The 18,038-nt window shown below is 49.4% G+C and overlaps 6 protein-coding genes across 7 annotated transcripts; 3 read left to right on the forward strand and 3 right to left on the reverse strand.

The window, feature by feature from the left end:
* Nucleotides 1-539: 539 nt before the first annotated feature.
* Nucleotides 540-5,012, forward strand: LOC128270360 (uncharacterized). Its single transcript, XM_053007760.1, has 6 exons — nucleotides 540-704; nucleotides 1,272-1,368; nucleotides 1,434-1,830; nucleotides 2,957-2,960; nucleotides 3,742-4,350; nucleotides 4,426-5,012. Exons 1-6 carry the CDS (start codon nucleotides 543-545, stop codon nucleotides 4,555-4,557), a joined length of 1,401 nt encoding a protein of 466 aa, XP_052863720.1. The 5' UTR covers nucleotides 540-542; the 3' UTR covers nucleotides 4,558-5,012.
* LOC128275109 (src substrate cortactin) lies at nucleotides 4,681-7,602 on the reverse strand. 2 transcript variants are annotated; one of them, XM_053013504.1, is made up of 7 exons: nucleotides 7,443-7,602; nucleotides 6,792-7,362; nucleotides 6,613-6,723; nucleotides 6,106-6,363; nucleotides 5,908-6,045; nucleotides 5,426-5,839; nucleotides 4,681-5,361 (listed from the first exon to the last, which is right to left on the reverse strand). In XM_053013504.1, exons 2-7 carry the CDS (start codon nucleotides 7,359-7,361, stop codon nucleotides 5,281-5,283), a joined length of 1,572 nt encoding a protein of 523 aa, XP_052869464.1. In that variant the 5' UTR covers nucleotide 7,362; nucleotides 7,443-7,602; the 3' UTR covers nucleotides 4,681-5,280. The 2 variants fall into 2 exon arrangements, with proteins under 2 accessions (XP_052869464.1, XP_052869465.1); XM_053013505.1 differs by lacking the exon at nucleotides 6,613-6,723.
* Nucleotides 7,603-8,138: 536 nt separating this feature from the next.
* LOC128275108 (cell division cycle protein 16 homolog) lies at nucleotides 8,139-10,664 on the forward strand. The gene is made up of 3 exons (XM_053013502.1): nucleotides 8,139-8,228; nucleotides 8,317-8,928; nucleotides 9,016-10,664. Exons 1-3 carry the CDS (start codon nucleotides 8,139-8,141, stop codon nucleotides 10,582-10,584), a joined length of 2,271 nt encoding a protein of 756 aa, XP_052869462.1. The 3' UTR covers nucleotides 10,585-10,664.
* Nucleotides 10,665-10,908: 244 nt separating this feature from the next.
* On the reverse strand, nucleotides 10,909-12,477 carry LOC128273088 (glutamate dehydrogenase, mitochondrial). The gene has a single exon (XM_053011004.1). The coding sequence runs from the start codon at nucleotides 12,475-12,477 to the stop codon at nucleotides 10,909-10,911; it is 1,569 nt and encodes a 522-aa protein (XP_052866964.1).
* A 261-nt stretch (nucleotides 12,478-12,738) lies between these two features.
* LOC128274175 (myosin-6) lies at nucleotides 12,739-14,391 on the forward strand. Its single transcript, XM_053012283.1, has one exon. The coding sequence runs from the start codon at nucleotides 12,739-12,741 to the stop codon at nucleotides 14,389-14,391; it is 1,653 nt and encodes a 550-aa protein (XP_052868243.1).
* Nucleotides 14,392-15,813: 1,422 nt separating this feature from the next.
* LOC128270361 (zinc metalloproteinase nas-4-like) lies at nucleotides 15,814-16,813 on the reverse strand. Its single transcript, XM_053007761.1, has 3 exons — nucleotides 16,453-16,813; nucleotides 15,959-16,395; nucleotides 15,814-15,900 (listed from the first exon to the last, which is right to left on the reverse strand). Exons 1-3 carry the CDS (start codon nucleotides 16,811-16,813, stop codon nucleotides 15,814-15,816), a joined length of 885 nt encoding a protein of 294 aa, XP_052863721.1.
* Nucleotides 16,814-18,038: the final 1,225 nt, after the last annotated feature.

Raw genomic sequence — 18,038 nt, forward strand, 5'->3', positions numbered from 1 at the left:
CGAGAAAGAGAAGAACACCATCGTGGAGCAGCATTCGAGTGAATAGGTGTGTGATCCGGTCGCCGCGAGAAATACGGGTTTCCTATCTCCCTGGCACGATGAGGCTCTGGGGGAAAACCCCGCCAGAGATGCAATTTCTAGCGTACGAAGCATAGAACCGGGGTCAAGTTAGCGAGGAATTTCTTCCTGTCCGACGACCTTCACGGCACGGGCTACTCGGAGCACCTCGGGACGACAGATCGGTTTCTCGTGTACGTCATCAACACCGAAGATCAATGTACCTACGGAACTAGTTTTTGCTCCTTTGTTAAACCTGCTTCGGTAAAAAACGGTACAATTATCACGCTGTGTACCAAGGAACCAAATGTTTATGATCCGCGATGGCCTGAGCGTAGGAAAAAATATTACGACTCCAAGGTGGAAAGAAAAAAAACCACGAAAACGCGTTTCATCGTGATCGTGAGAGATTGCGGATCGTGCCGCGGCCGCCGATGATTGAACACCGCGCGGAACCGGTCGTCAGTCGTAATCTGAGCGGAGATATGGCAGGAAGGACAATGATGATGGTCTCCGGCTTTGCTATATGTGCGGTAATCGTTGGAGTGGTAGTGGGACAGCTACCGAATGTGGACCGTGTCCTCGGCGATGAAATCTTTGGCTATCCGGTCGACGAGGCAATCAGTCCGCAGCTGCAAAATGCACGCGTAAGTACCGGCGTATGCAACGGGTGGCTTCGAAAATCCCCTCTGCTGGGAAACCCATAAAAGAAGGTTCAAATTACAGCTACAGCGTGGTAAGAAGGTTAAAATGTTATCAGTTCGCCGTGTGATTAGACTATTGGTTGTAATAGTGTTCAACTTAACTGAAAGAAGAAAACAAACGATCGTAATATTTAGTGACATCAGTGCACGATCAACACGCATTTCGCCTGCGTTGGAAATATATGTTTTAGGAATCCTCTAATTCGTTCGCTAATAAACCGGAAACCGGTATTGCGAGTTGTTCACGCGGGCTGCGTCTTCACATCATCATTCCGATAGCCTTGGCTTTCAAGTGTGTTCGTTCTGACAAACAGACAGCGGCCTCGAAGATGGCTCAAAAAGAGTTTATGAATAGGTCAACCCCTCTTGTACAAAAAATGAACGAAAAGCATGATGTTGGTCACTGCTTGTTGAAGCATCCCATAGAGCTGTTTCAAGAACTTGGATATGCATGTCATGAATTTGTTGATGGTTCCGTTCATTTACATACCGTTGACCTATTTTCTACAGAACCGTACACCTATATTTGTGCCGCATAAGTGTGCAGAAAACGAAATTCTCTATCCAGGCGACCACAACAATGATTGGGTCTGCGATTGCCGACCAGGTATGTATTTCTCGCACTTTCAACGGTTCACGTGGTTTACGTTTGCCATTTACTTCTTTCCGCAGGGCACGTGTACTATCCGAAGGAAAACAAATGTTACTCTCTGTTCACGAAGGGTTTTTGTCAGCAGGGCGAGTACGTCGATGTTATGCGGCCATCGTTGATTGTGGGTTGCACGAAAAACAGCTGCACCGGTCGAAACATGGTACCGTACAATGGCCAATGCGTGGAGCTGTATCGTCACAATAAAATCTGTCCGTTGGTCGGACGCACCTATTGGGTGATTGGAGTCAACGCCACCACACTGCAGCTAGAGTGCGTAAAGAGTGTGCCAAATGATGTGGCTACGTTGCAGAACCGGCACCAGGATGAGGATACGGCTGCTTCGGTCGAACCTATACTGTTTGAGGGAGCGAACCGCTGCTCGAACGGAACCCGTACTAGGTACGAAGGATTATGCACGTAGAACTTTGTCTTCTCAAAAATTACAGCGGTGGTATTGCGAGTTTCGGTATGTGCTCATGACCTGACTTAAAAGTAGTAAAAAAAGCATTATCAACAAACAAACATAGATTACTTTGAGACTGTAGCTGAGCCATTATTATTGTACATTTTTTGCCTTCTTCGAACGGACGTTGCTAAGGTTTGTAGAACCGTCGCTCGGTCCGTCGATGGATTCCTCATCGTCAGGAGCGCGACGTAATATTCGTTGTTTCAGTTTTTGACCCTCAACCGCCTGTATGAAGGGTGACTGGTGAAACTCGGGCCAGTTGATGAACTCATTGAACAGCGTTAACACCTGAGCGGGTGTCAACTCACCAAACTCGGTATAGATAGTAATCTTCTCCAAGAAGTCATTCGCTACGAGCGGAACGGACTTGAGCAGCTGGCTTGGTAGAGGGCTTTGTGGAACTTTTTCTACCGATGACCCCGTGTAGTTAGCGTTCATTATCAAACGACCACCGCAATGAGGTATCCAGTGTCTGAAAAAGAAATTAATCGCACTATATATGCGTTTCTGTTACTATACGTCAAATACGAACTCACTCTAACGTGGGGATGACACGATTTTTTCTGCTAACATAATGTTGCATCACGAACGATCCGAAAAGCGTAAGGTTGTCCGGTAGTATATACTCGAAAAGATCCTTGCGTGGCACGATCTTCACCAGATACCATTCGTCCGCGCCGTCGTCGATTAGCTTTCGGTGCAGGGTGCGTATCTTTTTCGGGTTACTGTTGTTATGCCAGGGCAAAAAGTGTTTCCGAGGAATTGTACCGAGAAATTCGTGATCGAAGTACAGTTGAAACACAATCGTACCCCCACGATACAGCTTGTAGCCGGCCACGGTGGTTGATGCGATGTGCTGTGTGAAATGTACGTTAGTAGCGGTACGGGACAAGCTTCTCGAGCTGTACTAACCGAGAACAGTAGCGGGGACATCAAAAGAATCATCTCGTAGCGACCGAGGGAATAAAACTCATTCTGCTGCGTTATGGAGTTCATCAGATATCGAAGATACTTTACCGATCCAACGATCGAGAATAGGCGAAAGCTAACTTCATCTTGCCACTTTCGCTGTGGTAGACCAGTGAGTAAGTTGGGCACGCGTTGACCGCCGTCGAAGCTGTCCATATATCCCATTCGCCATATTCCGTTAAAATCCGCCATTCGCAGAGCGTCGCCTGGTGTCCCGAGTTTCTTCAAGCGCTGTTCGAAGCTTGGATCGTTTTCGAAGAACTGCACATTTTGGGACCGTCGCTGAAAGACCTGTTCCGTTAGCAGCCCCGGACCGGGATTAACTTCCACCAGCAACCGTTCCTCGGGAAGATCGCGTGTTATGACATCGGCTATGTGTCGAGCTGTCGATCGATCAGCCACGTAGAATCGCTCGGTGGTTTGATTTCCCTTTCGCAGTACAGTGGGTGGAAACAGGTCCAGAACTGACGCATCTTTGGATTGAAAGTACTCCTGCACATCTTTCGGAACTACACAAGGCTCGTTACTGCTGCCGGTGGCAGCCACTACCGATCGAGTCTTCCGTGACCGTATCGTTTTCGGTCTCTCTGTCCCGGCATCACTGGACAAGGTTCGGTGCGACGATGGCCGTTGAAACACTCGTCGACAGATGCTTTTAACTAGAACGTGCAATCTGTTACCGTTCATCACAATTTCCGCAGGAACCTTTGGTGCGGCGCGAAACATGCCACAGCGAAACGTAAACAAACCGTACGAGGAATCTTCAAGAGTGTGTACGTTCGATGTTTCGGGCAATGTTTGGGACGATGTTTTGAGCGATGTTTTGGGACCGTGCATCGCGTGATTTTGACGTTCTTTGTGACAGCTGTGAAAAGTGAAAAATCTGAGAAAAGCACAAATTTGCGGAAGAAAAACATTTGCAGGAAAATATGCCGAAAGTTGTGGTTATTTGCGTGGCCTTCTTGCTGGCCACCGCCAGCGCTGCACTTGCCGACAACGGAATAGAAGAGTTTGACGATACGGCCCGCTACGCGATTGAGGGTAAGGTGTATCCGCCGGAGCTGTTCGGCGATGCGGACCTTTCCTGGCAGCTCGACACACAGATATCGATCAACGGGGGCGAGTACAAGGGGTTTCTGCGGGAGGACGGCACATTCGTGATTAGCTCCGTACCGTCCGGCAGCTATGTGGTGGAAATCATCAATTCCGACTACTTTTACGAGCCAGTTCGGGTGGAAATCAATCCGAAGGGCAAATTCCGGGCCCGGAAGCTGAATCATGTGCAACCGTCGCAAGTGTTGCAGCTGCCGTATCCACTGAAACTGAAGGCCCTGACCCGGTTCCGGTACTTCCAGCAGCGTGAGCAGTGGAAAATCACGGACTTCCTGTTCAATCCGATGGTGCTGATGATGATTCTGCCGCTCGGCATAATGCTAATCTTGCCGAAAATTATGAGCGACCCGGAAACGAAGAAAGAAATGGAAAATCTCAACCTTTCGAAGGTACCTCCGAAGGACAATTTTTCGGACGTCGGCGGTAGAATGGTGTGGCTAATGCGCATTTTCCTTGTTTTTCAGATGACGAACGAAATGCCGGAATTCAGTGAGATGATCACATCGTACTTTACGCGCGGCTCCGCTACGGCCGCAGCGAATGTTGCGAAGGAGAAAGAAAAATCTAAACCCAAGCAAAGCAAAAAGAAAAACTAAATGCATTTGTCCGTCGTTCCTAGGGTTGTGTTTTCGGCAGTGTGTAGCCAAAAAATGCGATTTTTAGCCTGTACTACAGCAGTTTCGGATAGGTGGAAATAAACGTGACTAAACATGGTGATAACGAACCTTTTTGATATCTATTTCTCGGAACAGCAATGTTATGCTTCAAACGTGGGTTTAAACGGGTTCGTGTCGAGCAATTGTTTGTTGCTCTATTTTTATCCCGAACTGCTTTTTGCACAATATACGTCTACTTCCTTAAGAAAATGCTCTAGGCAACGATTGAACTGTATCCTATTACATCGAAAGATGTCATCGTTTGGCTTTACGCCCTGAAATATGAAGAATCTCGTTTTGCGCAACGTGGAGGGTAGGTTGTTCACTATGTTAACACCCTCACTCTATAGCCTAAGTCGAAGTCCGTTGGGAAAATAAAATGCTCCATCCAACCTAGCGACTCCTTTTTCACTTTTTGTGTTTAATAAAAAATAATTAGAAGAGCCCATAAAGTCTAATACTACTAGTACGGAAGAACCTGTTGCGTGTGCGAAAGATGCTGTGAAAGGAATGTTGGTCTTTCTTCAGCCCGTCGACTAATTGAAAGTATAAAACGCCATCGTCAAGCATGATTGATTGGGGCGATGATAAATGCGAAAGAGGAGCTAATGTCCATGTGAGCAGCAAATGAAGTCAGTTTGATGATTTGTTGTGCTGTCGCGTTTACTGCAGCAGCTGTACGTAGTTTGCCGGAAATAGGCCATATTTGTTGTTGCACCATCCCCGCCACCAACCTTCATCAATCTGAAAGCGAGCAGATCAGCAATTAGCATAATATTGCGCGGGAACATCGGCCTGTGCTGCTTACCATTTCGATGTGCGTTATCTTATCGTCCGGGTCGAAAGACACTTCATCGTCCGCCGCAGCCTGATAATCGTACAGTGCTATCGCCTGAATACCGGGATTGTCTGGCGATAGCACGAATTCTTCCACCTGTTCGGTTTCCGCCGGAACGGGTGTTTGCAGTGGCTGAGACACGCCCTGATATGTGTTGGCAGCCGGTGGCTCCGACTCAGTCGTTTCTACCACAGTTGCAGTGTATGAGGTCCGTGCGACAGGCGATGGTTCGGGAATTGGTGCAGGTTGTGTAGCCATCATCGATTCCGATTGATCTACTTCCGGCACTTTAGCTACAACCGGAGCAGGATCACTCGGTGGTATGACATCCGGTTGTACAGCCTTCTTAGGCTCCTCAGTTTTAGGCAGCAAGATTGGGTCTTTCTATTGAAGGAAGAGGAAAATTAGTGGGTTCTTGAATATGTTTATCGTTCCCGTGAGCGGCAACTTACCCTCGTCTTTTCTGGGGTCACGGGTTCCTGTGGTTTGTTGAAATTGCTGATGGCGCTACTGACACCCGTTTCTCTACCGGTATTGATTGGACCCTTCCGTTCGGGCTTCTTAGGTTCCGTGGATTCGGCAGAGTAATTCTACGGCAATTTGTCACGGTGAGCAGGCGTTATGCAAAAAGTATGTTACTAGTCCCTTACCACTCGCTTGGCCGCTTCCTCCCGATCACGTCGGTCCTTCTCCTCACGCAGCTTTTTCTGCTCTTCCGCGCCCTTCCGTGCATCTTCTTCTGCCGTTGCGGCAAAGTTCTCAAACTTGGCACGTAAGTTTGACGGTTTTGCCGAACCAATGTCCGGTTTCACTTTGGTGTAGTTGGTTCCAATCTTGTCCTGCTCCTGGAATCCGAGGGCGGACTTATCCATGCGATCGTTCTGCACACCAAACTTGCCACCGAAGCCCTGAAAGGCGGGAATGGGAGAGATTAAACATTGTTTTGGCCACCGTGAGTTGGAGTGAAAAGTGCACACAAAAAAGCCGTGGCAGTCGTGTAAATGTGTTTGCAAAGTCAGAAACCAACACCAAACGTTCCAACACCAGTAGTAAAAATGAAATTCGATTTGCTCCCCCCTTTGGAAGAGAAACCTTGCAGCAGCGCAAACCAAGCCAAGTACGGTTAGTCCCCCTAGGGATCTACTCAAATTACTCACAATTTTGTGGTCAACCTGGCTTTCGTGCATTTGCGGTTTTTCGACATGGTCCCAGCCAAAGGCCGACTTGTCCTTTCGGTCGCTCTGCACACCGAACTTCCCTCCGAAGCCCTGGCGGCCAGAAATCATTCCTGTTATCCCGATGTCCCGGTCCCACTTTCCCGCCCGCTAAAACTCACCACTTTGTGATCGAGCTGGCTTTCGTGCTTTTGCGGTGCTTCCAGGTGGTCCCATCCAACCGCCGACTTGTCCTGCCGGTCCTGCTGCACACCGAACTTCCCGCCAAACCCTGTCTTGTAGTCCTTTTGCGATTCATGCTTGTCCACCTTCTCGACGTGGTCCCAGCCGTGCGCTGACTTGTCAACGCGATCCTTCTGCACTCCAAACTTACCGCCGAAGCCGGACGCGTAGTCCTTCTGGGAGGCGTGCTTCTCCACCTTTTCTATATGCTCGTGACCGACTGCCGACTTGTCCATGCGATCCTTCTCGACACCGAACTTACCACCGTAACCGTGTGACGCTTTCGGTCCATCCTTTCGCTTCTTCTCCGCATCGGCTTGCTCCGTTTCCTGCCGCAGCTGGTGCATGTCAATCGCAGCCGCGCTGCGGCCACTTCCTTCAATCGTTTTCGATCCCCAGCGCTGTTCCTGTTCGCTCACATCGTTCACAAAGTCGGGATCGGTTTCCCAGTCGTCGTCCTCGGCACCCTGGCCGGCGTCAATATCACGGCCCGCTGTTGATTTCCACATTCTGTAAGCACATTCGAGAAGGGGCATTAGGGCGGTGGTTTCTCTGTTTACGGCATGCCTTATCGCTGACCGCTGACTCACCTCTTTCGCAAGACGAACTAACGGAGAGTTAACCACAGTATTGAACACGAAGCGTGGACGGATATTTCGATTGAGCGTTAGGCAGGAATGTGAGTTACTGGCCACTGGATCAACTGGCAGGCAAGTTCCGAAAAGTTACAATACCGGGATGCTGCTGAAGACGATTCTGTTCATTCGTGGCCGACCTGCGGTGCAACGAAACCGAAGGCAGCGATTCGTTGACGTTGTACATTAAACGAGATCAGGGGCCAATCCTCGGCTGACAGAGCTCGTCTAGATCGGAAGTATCAGCTACAAAGAGGCCCCTCGAAAATGAGGTTGCATTTGTCTAACGTCCCTGTTTTACCATCGAAAAGCAGGAGAGATTTTTATATTTTGTAATTTTATGCCGATTAGCCATAGTATGAAAATAATTCGTTTCTTCGACGGAAAGCAATCCAAGCAACCCTTCGATTGTTGTAGAAAACAACTCGCGAGCTGTCAAAAATGTCGCAACATGCAAAACATTAATCTGTCAGTTCGCGCGCAACCGGTAACAGTAAACAAAATTGTTTCGTATAAACTTTTTTTGCTTCTTGAACACCGGAAAAGAGCTGCTGTACGTGCGTCAGAAAGGACTCTTTGGAGTGATAGAAACCCCGACTATCAGTATCGATTGAATTTTATATTTTTAGACTCGAACCAACATAGCACACCATGAGAACAGACACAACGCGCAACATGGATAGTCAGGAGTTGGTCGATATCGATGGCTACCGAAGGATTGTGAAGCATTCGACGGAATTGGTAAGCTGGTTTACACTGTCCATCGGGCATACAAAACGTTCGTGAGGAATCTGCGTTCATTTAACAGGAAAATTCACTTTAATTTAAGCGTCGCTACCAAACGGCTCTGTTTTGGGCCGAAAAGGTAACGGTCCTGAGCAATGACGATCCGCGTGATGTGTACTGGGAAGCTCAGTGTATGTTTCTGTTGCGAGAGTACCACAGGGCAGTCCACATCATTCGGAGCCGCCAGTTGGAGAAGAAAAATCTGCTTTGTTACTATTTGGCTGCCGAATGCATGACCGAGGCAAAGGAGTACCAGGAAGCGCTGAACATCCTCAATTCGGTCGACTGTGAAATGCTCGGCCTTTCGACTGGCACTAGAGATGATTCCCGAGACGACGTAGAGACCAGCACAGTTTACGAGGAGCCGAACCGAAACGAAATACTTGCTTCGGTTTACTTTCTCAAAGGCAAAGTACTGGAAGCCATGGACAACCGAATTCTGGCGATGGACTGTTACGTGCAGGCGCTTCACAAATCCGTCTACTGCACCGAGGCGCTCGATGCCCTGGTGCAGCATGAAATGCTGATGCCTTGGGAGGAAAAAGAATTGATGCAACACATTCCGATGACACAACAGTGCACGGAGGCGGAACGCAAGGTGCTAAAGTGTCTGTACGAGAGCAAACTGAAGAAATACTACGACTCGATAGTGCCAGTAAGTGTGTTCTTACGATTTCATGCTCTGAATTCCTCTTAAGACGATTCAGCATGCAGTAACGCTTCTTTTCGTGTTCTCTTTTAGCACTCTTCTGCCGAGCAAACGCCGATCATGTCGGGAAATTCTAATTTCTGGCACGAATTGAAAGAAAAAATGAAGAATACAAAAAATGCCGAAACATCCAAACTGTCTACAAGCAGTTCGTTCGCCCAGGGGCAGGACCAACAGATAATGTCACCGGCGAAAAAAATTCTTGAAGATCTCAAAAACACTCCCTCGTATCTGATCCATACCTCACTGACGAAGGCTTCGCTTCTCGGTTCGACTGGTGCTTCCGGTGGGTCAACTACGCTCGGGGAAACGGGACTTACGAACAATTCGACCCGAAAGGAGACACCGTTTCGAATCAACCGGCCACCCACCAGCGCCAGCTCGTATACCATTCCCTTTAGCCAATGCATGGATAAACTGGAGACCAGCATTGACCTGGTGATAGCGCAGGCGGAGCGGTTGTTCTACGACTGCGAGTACAAGTTGTGCATTAAGATGCTCGACGCCATACTCAAGCGTGATCCGTACCACAAGCGATCGCTCACGGTTCAGATCGGTTGCTTGATGGAGTTGCGAGATTTTAACCGGCTCTTCTACGTGGCCCACAAACTGGTGGACTTTTATCCGGATGATGCAATCTCCTGGTACGCCGTAGGCTGCTACTATGATCTCATAGGCAAGAGTGATCCTGCGCGACGGTACCTGTCGAAGGCGACCACCTTGGACCGGTTGTTCGGCCCGGCCTGGCTAGCGTACGGCCACTCGTTCGCGAAGGAAAACGAACACGATCAAGCGATGGCGGCATATTTCAAGGCGACACAACTGATGCGCGGTTGCCACCTGCCGCTGCTATACATTGGCGTAGAATGTGGACTAACGAAAAATCCGGAGATGGCGGAAAAGTTCTTCAACCAGGCGATGGCGATTGCGCCGCTCGACGTGTACGTGCTGGCCGAGCTGGCCGTGATCAAGTTTGAGTACGAACAGTACGAGAATGCGGAGGAGGTGTTACGCCAAACGCTGGACATGGTGCGGATAATGGCAAAACAGAATAACGAGCAACTCTCCACGCGCTGGGAACCGTTGTTGAACAACCTTGGTCACTGTTGCCGAAAGAACAAAAAGTACGAAGAAGCACTAGAGTTTCATCGGTGGGCACTGTCTCTGAAGCCACTGAGCGCTGCCACGTACACGGCGATCGGTTTCGTGCAAGCGCTCATGGGCCAACTGTACGAGGCGGTTGACTCGTTCCACAAGAGTTTGTCCCTTAAGCGGGACGATGTGTTTACTACCACCTTCCTGAAGTATGTCATTGAGGATCTGGCAGAGGAGCAGTCGTTGCCGTTCTACACGATCGACGGCGCAGAGGAGGAACAAGATGGGAACAAGAAAACGACGGAGGATGGTCAGGACGATGAAGTAATGATCACATCGATGGACAAATCGTCCGATGCAGGGCCCAATTCGGCTGCCGTTTCTGTCACTGGTGGAGCAACAGAAAATGTACCGCTTTTGCGCGTTAAACTCCGGTTCGACGAGTGTGACTCGAATGCGTCCGCCTTGAGTGACACTAGCGCAGATGATATGAGCATGGACATTTAAGTACCGGAGCAAACCATCCCGAACGGTACCGTTCTGTGAGTAAGATGCTCCAACGCTCACACTGGAATAAAGCTACACGTCCTGCTCTATTTGGATTGGTTTCCGCGTTTTTCGGGATGAGCGGTCACGGAACAGGGGGATTCAGCTATTAAATTTGTTACAACAACTGTTCAATGCTTCGAACAATAGGATTCCAGCAATTCTGTGCAAGAAAAGCTATTAATAAAATGTACAGTAAAATAGCATGACTTCATAATTTCTGAATGTTTTTTTTCTGTTCAAACGTTTTTCATGCCTAAGGAGGGGTTAACGAGAGCCGGGTGTTCACATCGAAAGACCTGCTTCTTCGTAGGACTGGAATATTTTCTCCACTGACCAAATGTATGCGGCGGTGCGAAGATCCAGACACAGCTGATGCTTAGCCGCCACCTTCATGATGCCCTGGCCGGCCGTTTCCATGACGAATTGCAAGCCCGACGACACAACGTCCGCTTCGCTGGCATGGTCAAAGAAGTGCTTCAGTGGCTTGCTGGGAGACACCGTGACACAAACGCCGGCACTGCGTAGCGACTCCTGCACCGACGCGAGCACTTCGCGCAGATTGTGCGCTTCGTGGCGGAACGACAGCTTGCCGAAAGAAATGTGGTTAATGTTTTTCAAATACTCAAAGTACGACGCCGTTACACCTCCGGCATTGCAGTACAGATCGGGGATGACGAGAATGCGGCGATCTTGCAGTATCTTATCGGCGGCCGGTGTTGTTGGTCCGTTCGCTCCTTCGGCAATCACTTTGGCCCTGATTTGCCCGGCGTTCTCGGAATGGATGGATTTCTCCACCGCGGCCGGAACGAGTATGTCACACTGTTCCAGCAGCAGATCTCCGCTGACCGGGTTCGCCTTAGGGTAGCCTTTGAGGGTCTTCTTTTCGGTTTTGTATCGAACGAGCGCCTTGATGTCGATGCCGGTCGGGCAGTGCAACGAAACGTCGCGCTCGATAATACCGATCACTTTGCAGCCTGCCCGCTGGAAGTGCTCTGCGGCGTGCTGTCCGACGTTTCCGAATCCCTGCACGATCACCGTCTTGCCCTCGAGGCCCGGTTCAAGACCGACCTCTCGCATCCAGGTCGCCTCGCGCATAAAACAGTTGGTCGCTAGGTAGACACCCTTCCCGGTGGCTTCGGTCCTTCCCCGGATACCGCCCTGGTTGAGGGGTTTCCCCGTTACGACCGCCATTGTGTTGATGTCCCGGTGGCCAAACGTCTTGCCGTACTGATCCGCTATCCAAGACATTTCGCGCGACGTTGTACCCATGTCCGGGGCCGGTACATCAATCCCCGGACCGATGAAGTTCTTTTTCGCCAGCTCCACCGTGTACCGCCGCGTGATGCTTTGCAGTTCTTTCTCGCTGTACTTGGACGGATCTATGATGATGCCTCCTTTGGCTCCTCCGAACGGTACGTTGACGCAGGCACACTTGAACGTCATCAAGGCGGACAGTGCTTCCACCTCGTCCTGGCATACGTCCTGCGAGTACCGGATGCCCCCTTTGACCGGTAATCGGTGTAGGCAATGGTGTGACCGGAACGCCGTAACCATCTCGTAGTCGCCACTGTCGCGCCGGAAGGGGAATTGGAACTGCAGTGTGCTCGAGTTGCTGGAGATGATTTTCAGGATCGCCTGAACGCGGCTGACCCGTTTCTCGGCACTCATCGTCGGGTATTTACTCATCGATTCGATTAGCTGGTTCTCCAGCACCAGACAGGCCTTGTGGAAACAGTATTCGACCATCTTGGAAAACGGTGGATCCCGCTCGGTCGGCATCGACTGCAAATGTTTCGGGACGGTGTGAGCCCATCGTCGGACCACCGGCACTAATTTCGGCCAGCGTAGCATCTTCACTCCAGAATTCAATTCCGCTGCGCTGTCTAAATAAGCCGCCCAATGTTCGTGTGCTTCTACAGGCGCGAACCACGATGCTGTCACAAAATGCAATGATTTCAGCACCAAGTTTACTTGGATTGTTAGCTAGCGGCAACAAGGCCAGCTCGCATTTTTTGCGTTGCTAATCATAGCGTCCTGTTCATCATCGAAACTGTTCTGTTGAACGTTTCGAAAACGTACCTTTAGTTCCATAAATCCACGCGAATTTCGAAAATGGCCAACACAGCTTCCACGAGGCCTCGTTATTTTGGGCCACTGGAGGGCCTCTCGCCAGAAGCACGTTCCGAACAGGAGCGGAGCGAACTACGGGAAGTGGCTCGCTGGAAGCACCGATGCGTCAGGATAGACGCCATCAGACCAGACCGAACCACCACCGAAGCCCAGGACATTCGCCGGTTGAGTAAACCGTTGGTACACCTGGAACGTGAGCAAGCAGACAAGGCAATCCGCTTCCAGGTGGCCAATGCGTCAGTCTACCGACGAGAGGCCGCCCGCTCTCGCGATTTGATTCTGCAGCTACTGGATTCGTCGGACGAGTACGATCGCAAAATTAGGTCAGCCAGAACTGATATCGATGAGTTACGGTCCCAAATCAGGCGTGCTAACGATGAGCTAGCGAAGGTTCTCAAAGCCTATCCGTCCGATTTTGTACATGCCGAATCGCTGGACCGTTCGCGCCGGGAACTGGCGGCTCTGGAGAGTCGTCTGCATCACGTGCGCACGCAGGAGGGCAAAACCCACGCCGCGAACCGGAAGCTTCGCGGTGACATCGAGAGTATGCTGGAGGAACGCAAACGATACCAGCAGCAGTGGCTGAACTACGTACAGCAACTGGACCGAAACCGCAAATTTCTTATCGACATGATCGAACGCGCCACGCTCGCGTTCAACCAGAGTGAAGACCTCTGCTACCGGATTGAATCGCTAAAGACGCTGCAAGATCGGGAACATCGGTTGAACGTGAACGAAATGATCGAAACCGAGCGTCACATCGTCGGAACACGGCACGTCAACGAGTTCCTGCGGGTGAAACAATCCACAAGACTGGTAGCGGAACTGGATCCAGCTGTGGTTCGCAAACGCAATCGCTTCAAGGACGAACACCAGGATCAGATCGTTCGATACGGCACGGTCATTGACGACACGAAGCAGTTCCTCCAACTGGAGACCATGCGGGAAGTGCTCGGAGAAATCGAGAAGCAGCAGGACCAGTACATGGCGCTGTTCAGATATAACAACGAAACGGATGCCTGGATCGCGGAAGCGAGTGAAATGGCCCGCGAACTGGAGCAAAACAGCGAGCGTATGTACGAAACCGAGCGCCGGAAACGGGTTTCCGAGGAGCGGAAGACAAAGGTTAAGGAAGAGGGGTTACAAAGGGCCCAGGAGAAAACTGCTCGGCTGCGTGACGAACTGGCTAGCGAGGAATCAGCGCTGGAGCTAAAACTGGAAGCGGTCGAACAAGCCCTCTCGATGCTGGGATACGATCGTGCCAAGACCGTACAGCTGATGGGTGGCACGAAGAGTTTCGATCGTGCCAAACTCACGGAGGATGGACTACGAAGGGCTCTGGCAACTATCGAACGCCGTATGATGGAACTAGTTGAACTAAGTACCGCTGGCCCACCAATCGAAGAGGACAAGCCCATAAGCACACTGTACGAGCGGCAGCAGTGCGCCGAATGTGCTGAGGGTCAAGACGTCAATCAGCACGACGAACACATCGTCCTTCCCACGGAGTACGAAAGGATGGTGGCGAATGTGCGCGAACGAATGGCCGCACCGGAGACCCAGTACCGCCTGCACACGCTCAGCCAGTGTAAGCTGCCCCGTTCACGGATGCTTGTCAACAAACGGTACCAGTAGATGCTCTCCGGTTCTTCAGTGGATTCGTTATTCGCAATAAATTTCTTGTGGAACCACTTTACATTGTTAGATTTTGTTTTCTCCCGATTCTTTTCGATCTCGCTGCAAGGACCACAGTCGAAAGGGTCTGGAACCAAATACAAGGGTCAGAAATCGAAAGTTCCCCAGAAGAAATCATGAAGAAATGGTCCAGCATCGCACTACGCCTTGTGACGATTCCGTCGGATAATCGGTCTCTGTGCAATCTGGACCTTCGCTAGATGACCATTTGTCCTGCTCATTCTCGTCCACATCGTCGTAGTGTAGGATCAGGTTTCCGGAACAAGGATCGGTTGTCTGTTATCATCCAATCACCGTTACTCGATACACTATGAACTACGGCGATAGACGGTAGCAATGGCTCTATTTCGCGTATCGATTGGTCTACTTAAATACCTTCTGCTTTGAAAACCCTTTGCAAGACCAGGGAGTCGTGCTGAATCTTCCTACTGACCATATTTCCCTATTCGTTATTTCCCCAAAAGCTATTCTTATCCTGTTTCAAGAAAGTCACCGAAGCATTAACTATTACTGACCCCTCAGAACGCATTTAACACTGAACGGGATCTGATATTTCTGGCGAAATGTGTGTACCACTAAAGCCTGTGTCACTTGCTTCTGTTTTACAGTTTTGTAAACAAAAGCGTAATCCAGAACGGAAAGGGTAAACGACAACTGTGTCCACAATGATCCTCCAGAGGTGTTAAAAATCTGGGAAACATTGTTTTAATCTTTTTCCAATTAAAAACATGGAAATTACTTGATCAGTGTGGATGGTATGAACAACTGTTGGTTCTCGCACGTCTCTCGCCAAATAGCGGGCATTGGAGAAGATTCACGCTCATGCGATCTAACACGGTTTGAGACTACAAATAGGATGTACTTGGAATGAAATGTATTTTTTTATTTGGAAGTACGTTGACCTCCTGGTTTATACCTCCTTGCCACGGTTTTTTTGCGGACTCGATCTGCTAGCGTTCTTGTTCAACTACAGCTTGGCCACGCTAGAGCCACGCTTGATAACCGACGTAATGAGATGGAAATATCGGAGCAATTGAACGTCTTTAACAATAGTGAAAAGATCTTGAAAAATTGTGTATGTCGATCAGGTTTATTCTTTGTACATTTATAGTTCGGTGATTTAAAAACATTACGATAAACATTAGGAAACAAAAAACGACAATATATAAATATTCTGCTTTCGATGCAAGGTTCCGGGGACAAACAAGCACGAGACGGGAGATGATGAAAAATCAATGGACGAGAACGAACAACTTTTAGCTTCACTTCCAGATCAAGATTCCAGATTCATTTTCACAAACAGCAATCTTAATGGCCTTAATTTGGATTGATCAATCACATGTTATATGAGGCTGTGTCCGTTTACTTGCAGTTATACATGAGTTTCAGTTTGGTGAGATCTTTGGCACTGAAACCATCCCGTTGGCCCATGGTGCCGGTGAATGTTTGCTGACGAACGAGACCAACGGTCAGTAGGTTATGTGATAATAGGTTTTGTGGGACTTACCTTGGCCACGATCGTTGGCTTGCCATTCTTGGAGAATGCGGTAGCAGAGTAGTGCATGACGCTGCCGTAGTCGTATTGCACTCCAAAGTTGTTAGTTGAGCCGGCCTGGGCCTTATCGAAATTGCTAGCCGTACCGGTTTGGACATTATCAAGCTGTATAGTTACGTAGGAGTCTCGATCCTCGCGGCTCTGTTCGTGCAGAAATCCGACAGCGTGCATTAACTCATGCATTGCGGTTCCAACCAGTGATGTGCACCCAGGGATCTGCAGGTTAACCGTCTGTTTGCCACCGATCCGTCCCACACTGGACCAGCAGCCGCTGGAGGAGCTCTCGATCGATACGTAGTCCTTCTCGGTGGTCCGCGCCTTGAAACGAATGCACGTTTTGGCGTGGAACTGGTTTATCGCGTCATTGATCAATTTTACTCCCGCAGCATCTGTGAAGTAGAAATCGTTTGTTGGGGTCGTTTTTGCATCGTCCGCTGTGGACTTACCGAAGCTTCCGGTTATCACGACCGGTACCATTGCATTGGGCCAGCGGGTGGCTGTGTTTGCCAGCCCGTTGCGTCCTTTGGGACGATCCACCAGAATGTCACCCTGCAGGTAGCTGCCCAGTTCTTCGACGTTACCAATGTCGGTAGACGAGTTGAACTGAGCCACCCGCTTACCGGTGGCCTCGTCAGGCTTACCGTACAACGCCGAACCGAGGTGCGACAGGTTGATCACTTGCTCCGACTCGTTCACGCTGCTTTCCTGGCGGATCACGTTGCCGGTGCAACGATCGATCGCCTGTTGCCATCCTATCACCACCACCAGATACACTACAAACTGCGACGATAGACGCACCGAAGCCATGGTTCTATTGGTTATATCGTGTGATTCGCAAACTCCTCAATTCGCTTCCCAACCAAGTCCCAAGTACTGACGGAGCTGTACTCTGGGACGCGAGTCTTATATTTTTGTTAGGTGAACTGAACAGACAACTGAATCAACATTGAGCCACAAAAGATGTAAGCGATTGGGAAGGATTTTTTTGGTCTTCTTCCAAACGAATCCGGAAATGCGCGCTGACAGTGTGAAGGGGTATCCTGTATGAATGGCTGTGTTTTTTTGCACGAGCTAATAAAAAGGCGTTGTGTAAATTTGTGATTTGTGTAAATAGTATTTCGTATTTCGCACGATGCACAGTTGGATAATGATCGGATTGACGTAGATTGTATGACGACAAATTGCGGCCACAGAACGGAGAGATCTGCCGTCATGGATCCTGCAAAAATACCATACCAAAAGTAATGTTCATTTGTAAACCCCGGTAATGTGGTTCGATAAAGTTAATGAAATTTACCGATCGCTAGGAACCTTCTAACGGCATTTCATGCAAACGATACCAAGTCGGATATTTCAGCTCAGAGGTTTTCTAAATATTTTCAATTGAAAAACAAAGCGGCAAGTAAGTAACAAGTAGCTCCAATTATGCAATAGTTTTACTTTATTCGAAAACCATGTGTAGGTTTCGTAACGCATACCCCTAAATGACTTGGTTTTCGTTCAATGCGCCAGTTAGCAATAACTTTTTTGTAGAATCACTGTACAGTGTTAGATTCGCCCTTCTCTGGAGACTCTCCGACCTCGTCGTAAGGACCGTAGCCATAAGGCCGGTAACCGAAAGGAGTTATACCGTTGGGTGAATAAGGTCCCATCGGGTGAACGTTGGGTCCGTAAGGATAGTATGGCCCCGCACCGGGCTGCGGATAGTACGGTACCGCACCGCCAGTGCCTGGTCCCGTCGGATAGCCTGCTCCTGGATAGCCTTGGCCTCCGTTGGATGGTACCAGTCCAAATAAAGGCGGTCTGGGTATCAGTTGTCCACCTTCACCAGCACCACTACCACCGCTACCACTTCCACCGGTTCCGGCTTTCTGACAGTTGTATTAGGTCTAGGTGTTAATTCGTGCGGTTTACAATACATGGTACTGCTCACTAAGTATAACGAATATTTTTGAAATGAAATATGTGTTTGACAGCTACTGTCATTACGCATCTAACGCAGTATATTTTTTTTTGCTAAAGTGCAAACAAC

Source organism: Anopheles cruzii, chromosome 3 (genome assembly GCF_943734635.1).
Source record: "Anopheles cruzii chromosome 3, idAnoCruzAS_RS32_06, whole genome shotgun sequence".
In the NCBI taxonomy this organism is placed as follows: Eukaryota; Metazoa; Arthropoda; class Insecta; order Diptera; family Culicidae; genus Anopheles; species Anopheles cruzii.